This window comes from Haemaphysalis longicornis, unplaced genomic scaffold (genome assembly GCF_048455015.1).
Source record: "Haemaphysalis longicornis isolate Haplotype H1 unplaced genomic scaffold, Haemaphysalis longicornis Haplotype H1 scaffold_1, whole genome shotgun sequence".
NCBI classification, from domain to species: domain Eukaryota; kingdom Metazoa; phylum Arthropoda; class Arachnida; order Ixodida; family Ixodidae; genus Haemaphysalis; species Haemaphysalis longicornis.
Genome location: NW_027526203.1, coordinates 332,141,122 through 332,160,522, shown reverse-complemented (window position 1 = coordinate 332,160,522; position 19,401 = coordinate 332,141,122). Strand labels below are relative to the sequence as shown.

General features: G+C 43.8%; 1 protein-coding gene across 10 annotated transcripts in view; it reads left to right on the top strand.

Moving 5' to 3' along the window:
• Positions 1–82: 82 nt before the first annotated feature.
• The window catches only part of Pcl (polycomb protein Pcl), a 62,771-nt gene continuing 43,452 nt past the window's right edge, over positions 83–19,401 (top strand). Inside the window, exons 1-8 of one of the 10 annotated variants that reach the window (XM_077683598.1) lie at positions 83–320; positions 3,805–3,951; positions 9,176–9,232; positions 9,315–9,362; positions 9,441–9,491; positions 11,094–11,228; positions 12,153–12,200; positions 19,207–19,336. In XM_077683598.1, coding sequence (XP_077539724.1) covers positions 312–320; positions 3,805–3,951; positions 9,176–9,232; positions 9,315–9,362; positions 9,441–9,491; positions 11,094–11,228; positions 12,153–12,200; positions 19,207–19,336 — 625 coding nt within the window. In that variant the 5' untranslated portion in view covers positions 83–311. Of the gene's footprint in view, positions 321–3,804; positions 3,952–9,175; positions 9,233–9,311; positions 9,363–9,440; positions 9,492–11,093; positions 11,229–12,152; positions 12,201–19,206; positions 19,337–19,401 lie in introns of all 10 variants that reach the window. The other 9 variants (XM_077683591.1, XM_077683627.1, XM_077683623.1 and 6 more) reach the window with 9 other exon arrangements.

The window sequence follows — 19,401 nt, the reverse complement described above, 5'->3', positions numbered from 1 at the left end:
CAATTACAAATTGAATTTAAGTTCTGCTTTTTGCGCCATCTTGCGCTGCCTTTTCAAACGCTTTCAAAAGGCGCCAAAGTCCCAATATGGCGTCAAGAACTCGGTGTGGTAGTGGTGATAGGCGCTTATTTGTTACGTTTTAGCACATTTGTATCCATTATTTGCTGCGTTAGGTAGATTTAACTGTAGCATCATGTTCCTCACGGAATGGTGCTGATATTTCTAGGATGCGCTGCGCCTAGTCTAGTTAAGATGGTGCAGCCCAGAGGCTACTGAACCCTCGAGTTCGAAGTTTGTTTCCTGCTCACCGGATGTTACTGGTAATCAACGTTTCCTTCGCATGCGGCGTTTACGGTCTCTTAATCAGGCGCCAGTTACAAATATATCTTCCAACGCAACAACCGTGCTAGGAGATACTTATTTAGGTTGATTATACTGCCCGGGTCACCGTTGACAATTTCGGTTATTTGTTTTGTTATGCCACCAGTTCTACATGGGCGCACTTCGGCAGAAACGCAGAGTTCCGCGGCCGTTTGATGGTTTGTTCGGTCAAATAGCTAGCACCAAGGTACGCTGCTGCCCCTGGTTATCTAACAAGTACCGCCAAATCGAGTTATTCAGTCAGGAGCAGTTCTGAATAGTTGGCGAGCAGTCCAGACCTTCCCTCGCTGTAAAAATGTAAGAGCGAAGAAAAACAAAATACACAGCTACTGTAGGGCAGTTCTGGGCAGCCCGAAATGACAAATCGAGGAGGCCGAAAATTTAGTGTTTTTTTTTGGCGACATATTGCTGGTCCGTCGAACTGTAGTTACATAGCCGATTAGAGCTTCCTTGCTTAAACTGCAGCGTTACGTATGCCGTATAATTGATATTTTAATGGAAATATTACTCAACTATTTAGATATTTCGTTCTTTACATGTGTGGCCGCATCCGCACGTATTCTCGCTTTCGAGATGCACGTATCCTGGAGACGAACACGTCGTGTGTGCGTTTCGCTATGATGAAAGCCATTACGCGGGCTTTTCGAGCGTTCTAATTTTAGTGCAGAATTCGGAATGACCCATTTGTGGCCGAGAACCTTAACTAAATAGATTTGACATTGCAGTATGCTGTTTTTGTCCCGTACTTCCCATTCCTATGTGCACTCATCACGCGAGCGTTTTCGGGACGGGAAGTGGAAATTTTATTAAATTCGTGTTGCATAATAATTACTTTTCGTTTATATTGGTTGGCAAAATAAAAACGCTATTACAAACAAGCAGCGTGCACGCGTTCACACGTGGCAGGACTAATTTTTTTATGTGTATCCGCGTTTGATATTCCTGACACAAAAACCTTAAGTGTGGTCTTCTTGCTTGGTATTTAAGCTTAATGAGCATTCACTGTTACTAAACCCTCTTGATGGCCTCCATAAAAAAAAGCCTTTCGTTTATGCCATTGTCTTAGTGAAAATTGGGGGCATCAGTTGTGAGGAAAAGTGCTCAGTGTCACGAACTAGACCTCATTGACACCTATTTCCTCAGTTCAGTTGCAGTTAGTTCGATTAATGTCTTTAAACTCTCATTGCAACTATTTTAGTGACTGCCTGGAGGGGGGGTAGTTTCTCATAAAAGTGTGATAATGCGAGGCGAGACATCAGAACAGTTATCAGACGAAACAGCGAATGCATGTCACTACCATCAGCCAGCTGTATTATTGTGCATAGATACGGAAAGCAAATGTTCCTTCCTTTGGAAAAACATTTCACTCACGAGCTTGTGTAAAGAATGGGTGTAGATATGTATTATTTTTGTTGTTGCAAAGGCTCCAGCCTTTGCAAGGTGGCGGTCGTACACCTCCATGTAAAGGGCGTATAGGACGCCTAGTTTGGCTGCTTATCCATGGTGTGGTGTGCGCCGGTGGACATGCTTCAGGTGTTTCTACTACTCCCATTGGGAAGCAAGTGACCAGCCAGGCAATGTTATACAAGTGACGTTGACCCAAGTCACCGCAGGCTAAATAAAGTGCCGAAGCTGATAACTGGCAAGCCCAAGTAGTTTTCAAATTACCAGCTCGAAATGCTTCCCGCCCCTGTAATTTTTTGCTTTGTTTACTGTTTGTGTTGGTTGCACTACAGCACATTATCAACCCCTCACTTTCTATTGCAGAAGTCAGGACAGGGTTCAACAAAAACGTTAGAAGTGACTTGGGCTTGCAGAAATTAGCATGTGCCCTGCCACACAAGCTGTTTGAAAATAGCATGAGCTGAACCCACGTGCATCATTTCAGGCCAGCTCAGAAACGTAGGCATTCAGATCACTTGTAGATCTTAAAGGGGTTCTGCGTTAAGTAGCGTGGCTGAAGGTATATAAGGATGACCCGAGTACGAAGATGATCGGTTCTGGTCTGTTGCAGCAATTCACTATCAAGTCTTCACGGTGCTCTTGCTTTGGAAATACTTTGTAAATATACCAGTTTGAACTGCATAACATTGTTGGTAAGAGAGGAAGAGACAGTGCTTTGATTGCAGTAGGATTGGGGGATCGTGGTGGCTGCTGACTCCAGCTGGGTGGGCACTAGCATAACCCTGTCCACAGAAGGGGGGGGTAGGGGGGAGGAAGGGAGGGGGAGTTTTGTGCTTGTGCCATAGCTACCCAGCACCCCCTCGCACTGCTCGTCGGAGGAAATTAGAGGGCAGCTCCGCATGGAGTGGAGTGCAGTGGGGTGCGTGCCACACATAAGACAATGGGGAGAGGGGCAGAGGGAGGGATGGATGTGAACTACCGCTCAGCAAGGGAGAGTGCAGATGGGGAGGAGTGTCCATGTCGTTCCTACGTGTGGGTGAGTCGAAGATGAGTGGGGGATACTTGCGGTGGTTGAGGCGGTAACAGGTTGCACTGTCGTGGTAAGTTGCCAGTCTGTCCCTGGCAGATCTGGCCCCAACGGTAGGGGGCGAGGCTAGGGCCTACTCAAATTGAGTCCTCAAGCGATTTTGTGGGCTGCCTCATTTCTGCCCCAAGCCCAGCGTGGGCTGGTGCCCAGATTAGTTCTACCCGGGAAGTTGGGGAATTTTGTGCTGAAATTTTGAGGGTTAGTGGCAAGATAGGAAGGAGCCAAGTAGTCATTATGCGGGCCTTTGAGCTAGTGCCCAATTCACCACCAGTCAGAGCAAGTGGAAATCGCGATTCACGTTGAGCCTTGCTGTACTGAACGATGGCTCCCAATCTTTAGCCTGCTGGTTGACATCGTCTAGGCTTGCTGGAAACTGATTTCGTGAGGTCTGAAAGTTCTTTGTGTTAAATTTTTGTCATCTGTAACGTTTTGTAGACTCATTTTAGCATGTATCAAGCAGTGCACATTAAAAATAGCCTTACAAAATGCTAACATCACACAACTTCAGTAGCAGTATTCTTTGTGTATTCTAAATATAGCACGTTTCATCTGAGGTAGTAGGTTTGGCGAGTGTGTACGTATTCTTTCAGTTCTAGTATCTTAAATTGTTGTTAAGCCAGATGGTGATAAGGGTAGGGGTGAAGCTTCATTGTTATGGAAAAATGAAGGACCATGTTAGAGGCTTTTTGCAAGAGGGCAGATTGATTTGACGTGTGTTTTAAACGTATGCATAAAGGATCTGCTTTCCTTCATTTCATTATACTATTCTACAGTAGGATGACAACTGTGGGGAAGCATTAACGCAAAATGGATTCAGCTTTGCGCAATAGCTGTGTCCTGGCTTGGGTTTTTGTTGGCCTTTGTGTCCTGGTGCGGCACCAGTGATGAAGCAATCTGTGCGTTGTAACGTGGCGTACTGCTCGCGTGTGCAGTACGCCATGTCCCGTGGAGCAGTCCAGGGTGGCCGGGAACTGAGGCTGCGAGTGCGGCACAAGAAGCCAAAGCGCCTGCTACGCAGCTGGTACAATCTGATTGGCCAAGAGCAGGCGGCCCCTAATGGTGTTGACACATTGGATGAGGTTAGGATTTTTGAACTTTCTCACAGCTGTATGTGGCATGCCCTGCGCTGCACAATGGAAGAAGGACACTTGGGCACCCACCTTGATGTTCCTCCACGAGAAGCACTACCTTGAGTGATGTGTACCATGAAAATATGAAAAAGGTGGAAACACATGTACCAAATAAAAAGGCAGAATTAAGAAAGAGGTGTGCAATTAGCTTGCTCTCACAGGGCTTTGCAACCCTCTTCCTTAATCCTTCACAGTATAGATGTTCTAGCTTTTTATTTTTTGACATAGGTTAGTGTGCAACTCATCAAAACTTCTTTGAAGCATTGCACCTTTTTTTATAGGTAGGCTCTGCTGCTTCAGAAAGCTCACTTTGATCTGAAGGGCATGTGGTAAACTGGGGGAGATGGGTGGTGTAATCAATGCCTACTAGTTCCTTCCTGATCACCTGCATAAGCGTGGTATGATATAGTAGTGGCACTATTGCTCTGGTCTATTGTTAGGACATGTGCTGTTGGCTTGTTCAGGCAAACCATAGTATTCGAAAAACCTTTAGAGTGCCATAAAAGACAAATCATTCATTGGAAACGTATGGACAGTAGAGATAACTTAAGGTCATTTGTTGCAGGCTGGAGAGCTAATTCTGAAAATGCATAGTAGAAAACATGTATTGACTCTGCTTAGATGTGCTATACACTATTATGTTGCCCCAGTTTGCCAGTTGGGCTTTTTTCTCATGAAGTGTGCACTTGTGGTCTGTGGGAGTAAACTTATTTGGAAGAGCAGCACTGTCGTGTCTGCCTTTACCTTTGTCTGTTACTTGGCTCCTTAATGGCTAAGGTCGCGATGCCCGGACCACCCTTCTGATATGCTGTCTCCTTTAATGCATGTTGTAGTACCAAGGCAGGGTTCACTGTTGTCAATCCCTTGTTAATGTCCTGTGTGGTGCAAAGGCATCTCTGGTAGACTTTTAACTGCTCCCGTCCTATGTCCTTTGAACCCATTTCTTGTTCCCTTTGTATCTCTTACCTCGTTCATCCACCAGAATCATGGTCTTCTCCTACCTGTCGTTCTGTTCCTAGGTGTAGCCATCCTGTTACTTGAATGGTGGTCCCCTTGTGGTCCATCCTCTGCATCACATGGCTGCTCCTACTCCATTTCTTTCTCTAATTTGAGCTCTAGGGTTTGCGCTCCAGCTTAAAAGATATTAGGAACAGCAGCCCTCCTAATGTCGTTGCATGTGACCGCAGATGCAGAGTACAGTAATGTGTCTTTCAGTGGCACTTCGTTGGCACTGCATGGTGGCTCCTATTTCGCTTGGGCCGGCTTTTATGTTTCAGGCTTCGTGGTTAACTTTCTCCCCTTAATTCTTAGTACAGAGTAAAATTTGAACCACTGAGTTAAATTCCAGCTGTGCACCATCATTCCGGTTACATTGCCTCGCTGGCGACTTGTGACATGCCCATCATAGCTTGCATTGTGAGGTTTTGACTCTTGACTTGCATTTAGCATTTGAGTTGAACAATAAGCACCTTGTGGTACTCTGTGTGGTATGGCATCTTTAGGCATCTGCTTGAAAGTGGTGTGTAAATTTAGCTGCACATTTTCCCAGTGTAGTTGGCAACGTGCAGGAATAAACCGGTTGCTTCCCAGTTTAGCCTCCCAGGACCTGCGACAGTAATGGCTTTACAGACTGGTTGGAAAAAGGGTATGATCTTGTTAAACTTAAGGGACTGGTAAAATCTGTTCATCAGGAATTCCATTCAGTGAGATTGGTTTTTCGAAAAAGTCCAACAACATCAGAACACTCCCGATGTTGTTACTTTACTTAAGTGGTAATGCTATTTAGGGGGCTTTTGTTTAGCAAGGTTCTACTGTATAGACAGCAGAACTCAGTCTATGTATGCATTTCAGATTATTGCTTTTACCTAGGATGTTACCTTGTCAAAGCTCTGTCCTATTGTGACATTTTATTTATAAGTTTCGATAAGACATTTTCTCAGATCATATGTTATCATTTTGCAGTCCCTCCGAAAATGGATTGATGAGGTTTTATGGTGTGCATGTGTGTTTGTGTAATTTTCTTTTTACGGCGATTACGTGGTAGCCATGTGGAAAAAGTCGAGCAGCAGGCAAGAAAGTGGTCATTCCAATGAAGCCGTTGCGCAAAGAAATTCTAGCTTTGACTGTTCTAGCTCTGCACTGCAGCAGGAGCAAAATAAGGATTGGGTTTGCGATGAGCGATAGTGGTGTTCCTTCTGGCCCCGTGTGAGTAGTAGGCTCATTGTATTTTTCGTAAAGGACAGGGGCGTCGAGAATGTTGCTCCCCTCCTTTTTGACGCACGGAGCATAATAAGGATCATGATTCTGCTACTCATTCAGGACAGTTGTGCACTGATGGTTATGTCTAGTGTAATGCTGCTAGCAATACAAAGCTTGATGTTTTTTTGGAAAGAAAAGTCCTAAGGAAAGGGGTAATGCGCCACATTGTTTGGGACAACTGCAGCCCTAAATAGAATGCTGCCTATCAAGTCGGACACAAGCTGAGGGCCTGTGTCACCCCATTGATTAGTTGTAGGTCGTCAGCTGCAATGCCAGAGCTTGGCAGCAGTGTGTGTGTCTTGTACACTATCCGTGTCTGAGATGCCGATTGGCTTGAATATAAACTTATGGCAAATGCCTTATGGTATGAGCGCTCAAGAATGCTGAGAAAACGTGTTCAGATCTTGCTTTAATTTAAAAGCAGCATTTAGGTTTGCTAGAAAGGGGCGTGTGTAGTTGACTATTGTGGGGTGTAGGGGGGCCTTTAGTGGCAGTGTACGTCTGGTAGAGCTTAGATTGCGTCTTTAACTTGCAACTGGTTATAGCTGGGGCAATCATTTGAATGTCAAGGTGATGCAGGGCCAAATGTGCACGCGCAGAAGCAAGTGGTTATGCTTTTTAAAGGCCCATATTTTACGTGGTTTCGCAAACCGTTTTTATCTTATCCACCTCAAGGCATGTAGAATGTCGTGTGTGGAAATGCATTTGTGACATAGGTAATGTGTAAATTAGTGGGTAAAGAGGTTTTCGAAATTTAATCATTTAAAATGTGAACAAAGGGGTGTATAAAACAAGCAAAATGCAAAATTTGCGAGTGGGCTGAGTCTAGATGAAAATTTTAAGTTTGAAGTGCACAAACTGTGAGTCATGCCCTCGGCTGTCACCTTTGTGAGCTCTGGCATTAGAACGAGAGTGTTTCACTGTAGCAAATAAGCGGCGATGGCATCATTAGCAGCCTGTAAACACAGTGATACATTCCGAAGGTCTTGCATAAGCTTAATACAAGTCTTATGTGAGAACATCAAAGTTTATGCAGAAGTATATTGAATGAAAATGTGGTGCTCTAAGAAAATTTTCCTATATTGCCAGTGATACCACTGTGAGGGCCATTCCATCTTGCTTTAACAGCAATTTCACACATCGTGGTGCATTCACCAAAATATTCCAAACCCTTGAAGGTCAAAATGAATTCAATGTTTCCACTTATTAAATGCTCACAGCCCAACTTGAGTCAAGTCTCTGGCTGCTGCGTAGTGTCCTAGCTGTCACATTCCACCTTTTCTGGTCTGATATGCCCTCCAACCTTATGGTATATCAGGTCTGCATTTGGATCGATTCCCACAAAGATGATTTCATTGAAGCTTCTCTTGATGGATACCATCTTTTGATGGAAGAATGAAGTTTTCTTCTCTGCTAGAAGTTGTAAGTGTTCTCTACAAAGTCGTGTGGCAGCTTCCCATAAAACAACGCTGGAAGTGTTGGAACTGTTGTATCATAATCATGCTTTTGTGCCTCGTAGTCGCACCAGAAACCACATGATTACAAAAGGAATCATTTCTTGCTAACGGGCTATCATCAAGTGGAAAGACAAACAGATGATTTGGGGACGTGTTAGGAAAAGTTGGGCCCATTGTTGAAAAGTAAAAAGGCAGGCAGCTGTCTTTACTGGCGGTGTCCAATTAGTGGCCGGAAGTGCACTTTCCTGGTGTTTGGCAATGTCCGACACGGGATTCCAGACAGTTGTGTTTAGATGATATGACATCATCACATCCCCACTGTCGCTAGCATTAGGAAACCTCCAGTGGCAAAACAATGCAGTCTCTCTTTTTTTTTTTTTTTTTTTACTATGCGCGCATGCACTGTTTGCGCGCATGCACTGTTTATTATGAGTCAATCTCATTACCTTTGCATTTGTCAAAACAGGGTCAAACAGAGCCAAAATTGGTAGTATAGTTTACAAGCCGTGCATGGAAGGGCTTGACTTGTCCACAGGCCCCAAATTAAATCTTTAGTGACCATTCATACATGTCAGCATGATCAGATGATTGCTTTTGCCCAGAAAAGAAAAAGTTCAAGCTCTGTTTATGCTCAAGATTATGTTGTTGCAATGAAACACCACCCATGCATTCTTGTGTCTTGAAATTGCAGTGCTCTGTGGGTTTTCCAGCGTCCACAGCAATGCGTAGTGCTGACATTATTATTTTTAATAGAAACTGAGAGGACCAGCACAGCCTGTGTTTATCTAGGGAATTCCTTTTGATACAAATGATATTGGCATTCAAGGTTCTCTTACAGACCCACAAAAATCTGCAGTTATTGCATCATTTAAAAAGGACACTAAAGAGCATTGTTTAATCATTTCATCAGGTTGTTTAGAGAGTATGGCCCATGAAGTATTGCTTTCCAATTATCAAACGTTTTTAACGAGGGAAGTGTATTCTAAGGGGGCCATTAGTCTTCCACAACCCCTTTTACATCATTTGGAATGCTTTCACACCACAGTCGCAATTCCACAGTGTGTCGTTTATTACATTGCGTATATATATGCTGTTTTTTGTGTGGGGGCAAAAGCACGTGATATAACAACCTTGAAATGGGTTAAGCCTAATTGGGAAGACTGAGACGGTATTTCAACCGCATGGTACTGACCTTGATGCCGGTCATTACAGCAATGCGGCCACAGTGAACTGCACTTCATTCCTCATTTTCTGAGCTTGATAAACTGTGGCTCTGTACTTACAGTGGATAGTGGAATGAAAATGGCTTTAGTTAGAGCTCCACGATGGACCCACAGATACGGCTGTCTCATATGCCTGCCGTGAACTTGTGTCTGGGTGTACCAAAATACATTTTGTGGTGAAGCTGTGGACATGCTTAGCATGTCTTGCAATAATTGCGTTAATTGCAATTGCAGATACACAAGGACCTAAAACACCACTCCAACAACAGTCATACACTCAAGGAGGCTGCGGTTAGTGGAGCTAACACTGCTGCATCTTTACATTCATTGTTGGCTGTTTGCACACTACAATATTTTTCTTGTTTCGCAGCAGTCAAAAGACGTGAAGCACAAATTGAGCAGCCACGACATGAAAGAGCAGGTAGGTTTAGCGTAGTACAGGTATGCAATGTGGCTGCAGTAAGGCGCTTACAGTTGGCCTTCTTTGTTTGTTTCTTAGGTTGTGAATGAGAACAAGCATCGGGGCAGCAGCCAGGAACTGAAGGAGCCAGTAAGTTGCAAGCGATCCATCCTGAACACTCGGTGGTGTGTGTCTCATGTAATTTCGGTATTAAAAAATCCTACATGTAAGAAACAATGGCAACAGGAGATTCTGTTGAAAGTGAAGACAGAGAAAGTGAAAGTTTATTTCATAAGATATATTATTATACAGAAGGTTATTTATTATACAGTATTATTATACAGCTCAATGCAGTCTCGTTCATTTGAACTTAAGGGGCACTGAAAAGTAATTAGTGAAGTTAGGTTTGAATTATTGAAGCCCCTCTCAGTAAGCTTAAACCATAATAAGGCCTGCAAGCTTGTTTGAATAATACATGAATTTGTTTATTCTTAGTCTGCAACGAGCTGCAATATTAGCTGCGATCATGATGCAAGTGGAGAAAACGGTAAAAAGGCAGATGCGCACGTTTTCAGCAAACGCTTCGTTTGCTTGCTGCTTAAAATGTGTGCCTCATTGACTGGCTTTTGCACGTTTCCTCTAGCCATGCATTCTTCCTCTGCAACCTGGCAAAAGTTTTTTTGTTCAGGAATATCACTGATTAGTAATACTTGATTTGCAATTTTTCATCTTCAGTAATATCAGTTGTACAGTAAAATCATGTGCTGGAAACTGCAACATGGACTTTTTTCATGTGGGTGCAGCTTTATGTTAGCCACCCATGATTGTGGGCAAGTGGAACGCTGCTACTTAAAGCAAAGCGCCCTTGGGAGCTTAATAATACAACCAATTCAGTGAGATGTACTTTCTTCTGCCACCAAGCAAATGAAACCTTGCAATAAGTGTTTTCTCAAGAGGCAACTCCTGCTTGTACGGCAGGTGGATGGGGGCTAGAGGTGCAGCAGGGTTTTCTAGACTCCTTGGGGGGTCTTGTAGAGTTTGGTACTTGTATTGTTATGTTGGGACAAAGTATAAAGGCAGGAAACTTGCATTGTATCCACACCCTGGCATGGAGGGCAGTCAGGTAGGGGATATGTCATGTAGATGTAGCTTCATCACTGATGAAAGTTGTTTGACTCTAAATGCTGGGGAAAAAAAGCCCTTTGCTGACAAAAAAATTCATCTTTAAAGCAACCTGCATATCTTTTGCAGCAAATCCCTTGGGCTCCTAGTTCTTCAATGCCAAACAAATGTGAGAAGTTGTCTGCCTCGGCAACTAGAGTATCTGTCATGGCAGTTTCGAGCAAAAACTTGTGAGCCTTGGGTGCGGATTTCAGGCCACACTTCAGGTCCCATGGTCCATTACATGAAAACATGCGAAGAATCAGTTTGCATCGTTAGTTCCTGCGACAAGTGGAGACAAGCTGCTGTAGTACAGCCTGACTGAAAATCTAGCGGTGCATTCGCTTGCAATGATTGGGCTAGTTACCTGAAGATTGCTGTACATTGTGGTGTCTTGGGAGACTCGCTTTTAAGCCATGTGCCCCTGTGTGTTTGACTCGATGTGGTTCAGTCATTGAGGTAGCTGTGGCTGCATGGTTTTCGTCTTTTTGGCTGGAATGCCTCTGCAGGAGCCTAGGACGTGGCGTTGCCTCTGTTTTGCGTGCCAGCAGGGCTGTAGTTACTATTCCATGAGTGCACACCTTTGTTCAGGGCCCTCGTGGACAAACAAAAGCACTGCTACTTCAAAATGTGCGAGGGAAAAGCCAAACTCCAACATTTGCTGCCGCTGCTGTCGCCACCAGACGACGGCACAAATCAAGTCGCATCGATCGCAGTGTCGCCATGGTAATTTTCTGCATTTCTGGCTGCATCTGAAAGCATGGGTGGAGCCTGCAGGGGGTCCCGTCGGGCATTTCTTGCGGCCCTCGTACTCTGTAGCCGCCGAGGTCCGTGTCAACAGATGCGCTTGGCTCCCCCGCTTGCCACGTAGACGTAGTGCTGTTCATTGCATTGTGGCCTCCTCTGGATCTTGCAGGAGCCAATGTAAATTTGTTTGTGATGTGCTGATGCAAGCAGATGCGCATTGCGTGTGCGTGCGTGCATGTGTGTGTGTGTGAGAGAGAGAAAGGGTGGGTGAATGATGTACGGTTGTCCATTTCCTCCTCTTGCCCACACACAGTCACAGGCTCCCTTGCACTAGAGCACCAGCTTGCATGGAGAACAGTGGCATTGCCTGCCATGCTATCTGGTTGGCCTTGTTTTGGTGTATGCATGCACACGAGAGCTGTATGTGTGTGGAAGAAAGCGAGAAGGGACACAATGTGGCGCCACATTTCAGTAGCTGGGTGGCACATGGTACTAGTGCACATATATCTGTGCGGAGCAAAGAGCACTGGCGTGTGTGAAATGCACCATAGGGTATTTTTGACTTAGCATTTCTTGTGGCACTTCGCATACAGAGACATATTTTGCTGGAAGTTCTCATGTAGTCTTCAGTGCCATGGCCTGCATATTATTTCACAAAAATTAATATAAAAATTGCCTCATAATGATGCAGTGGAACGTATCTAGGGAAAGAAAGTTATGCCCAGAAGTTCATGTGGCTGTGTTTGAAGTTAAATTATCACAGCTTAAGTGTGGCTGGGTTATGATCCTAATGACCTTTACATGTAGCAAGTACTAAATGATTGCTCAAAAACCACTCTGGCATGCATGTTAAGCTTGTATAACGATTGGTCACGGCTAAATCGTGCCTTCAATTTTCTCCAGGTCCAGGAGGATGAGAAACAAGGTCACAACAGTCATGAGATCAAAGAGGTGACAATTTTTTGTTTTTCGGTAGCAAGTCTTTAAGTGTGGAGCTGTGGCAATACCTAGAAGTACTGTATACGAATAGGCTGTTAAAAATGGTGCAGTGCTCAGTTTTCAGCAGATTTTTATCAGTGACTTATGCAGGATTTCATTTCAAAAGCTCCCTTCCCCCCATAGTAAGAAGTAAGAGAAGGTGAACAATTGTGGAAAAAATAAATTCAAGATTTAAAAGAAATTCGGGTTGCAGTGCATGTACTCTACATATAGTGTCTTCCTGATTAGTCTGCTGGTTATACATACATAAAAGCTGAAGTTTCATGTGATATGGACTGTACAGGATTTAATTTTTTGAAATCATTTGCCAAGTTTTAGTCATCATCCTTAGACGAGTGCTGACACGGAAGAGAATGCACACACTGCATTATTGGCTCAAATGCTTTTCCACTTGTTATACTTGTTGACTGGATAAGATCGCAGAGAAAACTCCGCCCATGAGCATGATGTGGCTGCCTCGAGTTCCTCCGCAATTGAGAATTCGGTTTTGTAATAACGGCGCTGTTTTACACCGGAGGTGCCCAAGCCTGAACATGGCAAATCATTAGTGATTGATCTGTCAAAGCTTGGCAACTCTTTGCCTTTATTTTTAGCTGGCATTTGGGGAAGGAGGCATGCCAACATCGGATAGTGCTTAGCAATTCAAATTGTATGATAATGCCTGTACGTCAACACCATGCTATCCACCCGCCGCGGTGGCTCAGTGGCTAAGGCGTTGCGCTGCTGAGCACGAGGTCGCGGGTTCGATTCCCGGCCGCGGCGGCCGCTTTTCTGATGGAGGCGAAAAGCAAAAACGCCCGTGTGTACGAAATTTCGGCGCACGATAAAGATCCCCAGGTGGTCAAAATTAATCCGAAGCCCTCCACTACGGCGCGCCTCATCGCCTGCGTTGCGTCGGCGCGTTAAAACCTCACAATCAATCAATCAACACCATGCTATCCATCATATTGGCCGTTGCCTATTCTCTGAGTTACCTTGTGGCCTGATTTTTTTAGATGCGACGGCATCTCATTCACTCGCCTTGGCCCTCCATACGGCGTTGTCGTTGTCCGTCCACACCCCTCCCCCATTCTCCTCGCCGCGCGAGCTGTGCTCTCCGCCGCTCACCCCCTCTCCTCTCCGATAGCGAACACTCTCTCGCGAGGGGCATTGGATTGGATTGGATTGGCTTGGCTTGGACTCGATTGAATTTGGATTGGATTAAAGTGGATTGCGTTGCGTCATAGCCGCGCCACGTTGCGTCATAGCCGCGGCAGGGGGTTCACGACACGTTTCACGCGATGGGAGAATCAACCTAACGGAAACAACAACGGAACCCCCTATGCGTCGCATCTACACAGGGGTTCCCGCGAGGGGAGGTGGGAGTAATTTTGTTTTATACATGCCATTTTTGAGAAAACAATTTAGTGTGTGTGTATATGTCAGGAGTGAGACAGCTGCGCATATTGCGCAGTTTTGATACACTTCCATAATCCTGCTCCAGGCTGCTCCAAAAGCATGAAAATTGCGAAAATTGCGCCATACTGTTTTGCAACGGCTGGAGAGGCAAGGATTTTGATGCTTGTGTCAGTTTCGGTGGGGCAAAAGGCTGAGTTGACGACGTGGTTTTCCAAGCAGCTTAAGTGGTGCTGTTTTTTGGCAGGATGAGGTGATCGTCTTGGTATCTCTAGGTCAGCTGAATCCCCGTCTTGTGCCTTCTGGTCACCGCTATTATCGCCGCTCGCTCGTAAGCACAAAAAAGGCATTAAAGAAAGACTGTAAAGCGTGATTGGCTCTCCGGCTGTGTTCGCTCAAATGGCCTTCCTGATTGGGCGTTGCTATAATGACAAAAAGCATGGCTGCTGAGTGAAGCGGCTGCTGCGTAGTTCAAGTGTTCAGTGTGCTTTGCCGATCTTTTCCCTGGTTCGGGTTACGCATTCAGTTGGATTCTCGTTAAGTAGTTTTATCTGTTGTGGTACTGAACAGTGACGCTAAAGCAGGGATAATGTTGAGAACGTGTGCCAGATATTGCAGGAAGTTGCACGGCTTGAGGGGAGTCCATTGAAAACGTGGAACCAAACTTTGCCGTGGGTTTATTTGAGTGTGGAATGCGGTGCGTGCGTCGAACCGTTGGACTCTTTGCGATATTATAAAACGTTCAGCTATTGCTGTGTTTGACAGTGTGCTCGCGAGCCTTGGAAATCGAATTAACGACGCTCATCCCTGCGAGGTGTGTTGGGGCATGCGTGCCTGATAGTAGGACTGGTTACACGAGTGGTAATAATTGATGTACATGAAGGGAAATTTAATGCCAAATGCGATGTGGTTAAGCTAAATGACGTTACTTAAATTAATATAGGGGTGAACGTACTCTTCGGGGATTGACATGGTGCAACAACTGCTACCTCGCTTTGTGCAGCTTTTGCCGTGGCTCTACCCGCGTTCATACTATGCAGTTAGGTATTGCAAAAAAAAATTAATTTCGGCTTTCAAAGGATCGATTGCACTGTTTTTCAATTAAAAAACTTTTTACGACATTCTACGTTGTCTATGAATATAGCCTCAATACAATTTAATAAGTATGCAAGAAGGCAACGCAGTTTGTACCTTGTGACACTGTTAAAAACTTTTTCTTTAAGGGTTACTTCAGTGTTGTGTATTCCAAACTGATTCAAAAGGTTACTTCTCCCCTAGAGTTGCTACAAATTAATTTCTAAGCTTCTAAGATGACGTATTAAATGTTGTGGACTGCTCCAAATCAAGGTTATTGGGCACCAAAATCGAAATTTCGCTGCTTTAAAAACTGCTCCCAGATATGTTTGGGCTCTCTGATCCCTGATATATATATATTTAATTTATTTAAAGTACCTTACAGGCCTTGACAGGGCATTGAGTAAGGGGGGGGGTACGTAAGGAAAGGGCGAAATCAACATGATTTTCAAAAAGGCACTAGAAAGAACCAGAGTCCACGAAAACATTATACAAGAAATTGGCCGTAAATACGTATCTAGAGAAACGCAAAATACAAAGATAACGTGTGCTATATCTTGCGCGAACCAACACTAACATACCGCACATTCAAGATAAAAAGCACGCAAGGGTAAACAGACTCTTGATGCGCAAAAATGCGAAACACAAAGTTCACATAAAACAGTGATAACAGATTGGTACAGTATTAAGAAAAAAAGTGAGCATGAAGAAGGTTACGGAATGCGTCGTGCTTAGATTCAGTGGCAATGTTATATCAGGAAGACCGTTCTCAAGCCTGATGGCCAGGGGAAGCGGGGACAAGTTAAATGCATCAGTTTTACCATACTGGCGGGAAAAACTATGTTGGTTATTTACCCTACGTGAAATGTTAGTCGAAACGTTAAAATGTAGCGTTGAGTGTGCTGAATTGTAAACATATTTGTGTAAAAGGCATAAAAGAGAAATGTTGCGTCGAAGATCAAGCGGGTGAAGGGAAAGATTTTGTTTAACTCTTTCGGGACCGCCGGAAAAAGTGATGAAAAAGGGAGGTCTCGGTACAAATTTTTTATTACATAAAGCAAAGGCACCATCCTGCCTTAGCATATACCAAAATGCAGCTAATTATATGTTCTTTGACATGGAATACCAAGTTTTACTTCAACACTGGCGATAGAAGCATGAAAAAATCCGGAAGTAATAATTTCGTAAAAAAACTACAGAAAAAGATGGAAAAAATCGTAAATATAAAAATATTAACAAAGAATAAAATTATTTCAGGATATACAAAATCTAACACAATGCATTGTTTCTTCATCGCGAAAGTTTGATGCGGCTAGGTGTAACTGGTTTATTGTTTTGTGTGTGATCTCTTTGGCACTAGGGCCATGGCTACGTCGTCGCCCAGGTACACGCCGGGCTCTTGTCTCGGCGAAAACTTGATCCGTTTCTGCGCTGGTGGCAGGAGATCACCAGCATAGGTAGTTAACACCCTAGCGAACAAATATAAACCAGCCAGAACATAGTTTGAGCGCACATATCTACTCCAGAGCCAATTGAAACCGAAACCAACACCCACCTTTGAGCGCGATTTGATGTACCAGGCTGATCGACACCCGAATCCTCACTCGAGCTGAAATCCGATCTCTAAAGCCGCATTCCGACTCTTTACTGCCATTCTCATCGTTAAAATCCAGAGTAGAAGGCGAAGATATGCGAGACGAGACGAGGCGGATTTCTTATCGCGCTCGCGTGAGTATGACGCCATGTTTGTTTACATTCGAAACCACTGCCCGTCAGAATATCTGATGCGTTGCCGCCTGGCGATAAAAAAAGAAACTTCACAAAAGAGAAAACTCCAGTTTTCAAACTATCTCCTAGATGTCGCTAGGTGTTCCATCGAGTGAAAATTTGTATTCTGCAGGCTCGCGAAACCATCGATCATATGCGATCGATGGCCTATGGAGCGGTCCCGAAAGAGTTAATCTCTGATACACTGGAGGGCTACTTGTGTGTGTGTGTGTGTGTGTGTGTGTGTGTGTGTGTGTGTGTGTGTGTGTGTGTGTGTGTGTGTGTGTGTGTGTGTGTGTGTGCGTGTGCGCGTGCGCGTGCGCGCAGTACACACATTAAACTATTTTGTCCGTGAAATGTGCACCTGATATTGAGGTGCAGACACTTTTAAAGTTCCTGCATGTAGGCGTATGCCTGCACTTTGTAGCGTAAAAAATACCTGCACTAAATAGAAATTTCACAGAAATTAAATTGTGACAGTTAATTTTGTTTTGTTAGCCATATTAAAAAAGTCAACAAACCTACACCATGTATTATATTACAAACGTACCTGAAGGGTTTAAATTTGGCTGATACGTTAAGATGAATTGAACAATGATTTGGAGTGAAGATGTTCGCAAAGAGAACACCATAGCACTTCATCATCTTTGCTTACTCTTTTTTATCACATAAAATACAGCTAATAGTGCCAAGGATAGAGACTAATTTTGTTCAGTAAGAACGATATTCTACCTGTGAATCCCACCAGAATAAACTCTGCGGCCTTGGTCGGTCAGCTACCCGAATTTTTTATTCTAGTTGGCGATCTCAATGCCCATAAAGTACTCTGGGGCTCTTCTTGAACGGATGCCGGGAGTGGTCTCATAGGGTTATACCATGATCAGGAGCATGCCTATTCAGCAAGAAACAGCGTACTTACCATAATATAGCACACATCCTTTACTCATACCTCAACCTGGCAATTGGCATAATTTATTCATGTCTCGTGAAACACGTCCAGGATGACGAGTTTTTCACAATTTCCCAGTATGGCTTTTGCTCTGGATTATTTTGCACAACCCAATTAACAGAATTCATTCACAGTATTGCACTTGGTATAAACAAGAGCACAAAGATTGATGCGGTATTTCTGTGCTGGCTTTTAATGTAGGGTCACAACATACTTCTGTCAAATTATCTCATTTAGGAATTGCAGAGCATTTACTTGGCTGGATAAAGGACATATTAGTGAATGATGGTTGTCCATGGTGCATCGTCCTTCTCCGTTGCAGTGTTATGTGGTGTACCACGGGGGTCTGCGCTTTGACCCTTGTTATTTCTTAATATAAATGACTTGCCAGCTGGTCTGAAGTTCACATTAGACTGTGCGCAGATGGCTGTGTGTTGTATAAACCATGCTAAAATTTTGCTAACAGACCTTGACGCCATTACCAGTTGGTGTGATGGATGGAAAATGTCCTTGAATCTTGAATGCAAAGAAGTGCTTCCATGTACATTTTACAAGTAAAAAAAAAATAAGACAGCCAATTTATACACCATAAGTAAAATTATTTTTGAATTGAGTTACACAGTTAGTTATCTGGGTGTCGCATTTTCTTCCAGTTTGTATTGGTTCATGCACGTAGACACATTTACTGTTCAAGCGTCCGTCCGGTTGTACGTTTCTCAGAAAAATTTTGAGCATGCCCCTCCAAAGTAATAACAAATGTATGTTACTAACATTAGGCCAGCCCTAGAATACACTTGCCTAGCATGGGAGCTGTTTATTAAAACAAATATAGGCAAGTTCAGTGTGTCCCGAAACATTCAGCATGCTTTGTGATTATGATTATGATTTCACTGTAAGGAGCACAAGTATTATTGAAGACCTTAGTTGTAAAACATTGGCAGCATGCAGAAAAATATTAAGATTCAAATTTCTACATAGCCTTGAGAATACAAGGAACTTCATCGCATCACTGTTAGATGGTATCACACAAGAAAAATTAGACAGTATCAGTCCCTCATGAAGGGCTACAAATATTTGTTTTTTTTCCTAGTTGGTGACTGGGATGCTGTCCCCAGGGAAGTGGGGACTGTGCCTGATTTTAATGCTGAAATCGACAATTGTGTTATATAATGTGATGGGTATTTATGCTCCACTGTTCTTTGTTTTTACTTGCTATTTCGCTTTTTCGCTATTTTTCCTAATTGTTTGACAGTTTTTGTGTTTTGAATCTCCCTAGAGTAATGCTATCGTGACACTGTAGGTATTTGTAATGAGTAATTGTTTGTTGGTGTTTTCAGTTTTAGCTGTATTCACAGCTATTTCACCACTAAAATTTAACGGTGTTTTTCATTTGAAATTTGGTGGTCTGTAACCTGCTTTATTGCATGCAGTTGATATCTTGACTAACTGTATCTGGCTTTGAGTTGTCACTGCCTACATCGCCAAGTCACATTAATAGGAAGTGGCGCTACTTAATGCACATCCTGAATGAAGGAAATGCATTTGAATTGGCAGAGTAGCTTAGAACATGGGTTAAACCCTGTAATGTTTTACCTGGTAAACAGACTAGACAGTGTTTAAAGAAACTCTTCAGTATCTTGCCAAGTTTGGGGGGAATCAAAAATAATTATAAATGTCATTTTAGAATGCACATGCACTGAGGAGGTTGTTGTTTCTGTGTTGTACTCTTTTTCCCAATGATTCGCATTGAACAATTACTCTTTTCTTGTGCAGTCCAGTGATAGTGCTCTTGGGTCCAGTGTGGATGCTGTGGCCTCGGGCAAGGTGCGTGTTAATGGCAACATCTTCCATAATGGACTACCGGAAAAGATTGCCAATGGGAGGTGCCACACCCCTCGTCCAGGTTAGCGCAGTCCGCACCACTTTGGGGCCTCTGCGAGGTCAGGTGCCAGCTTTGGTGCAGCACCC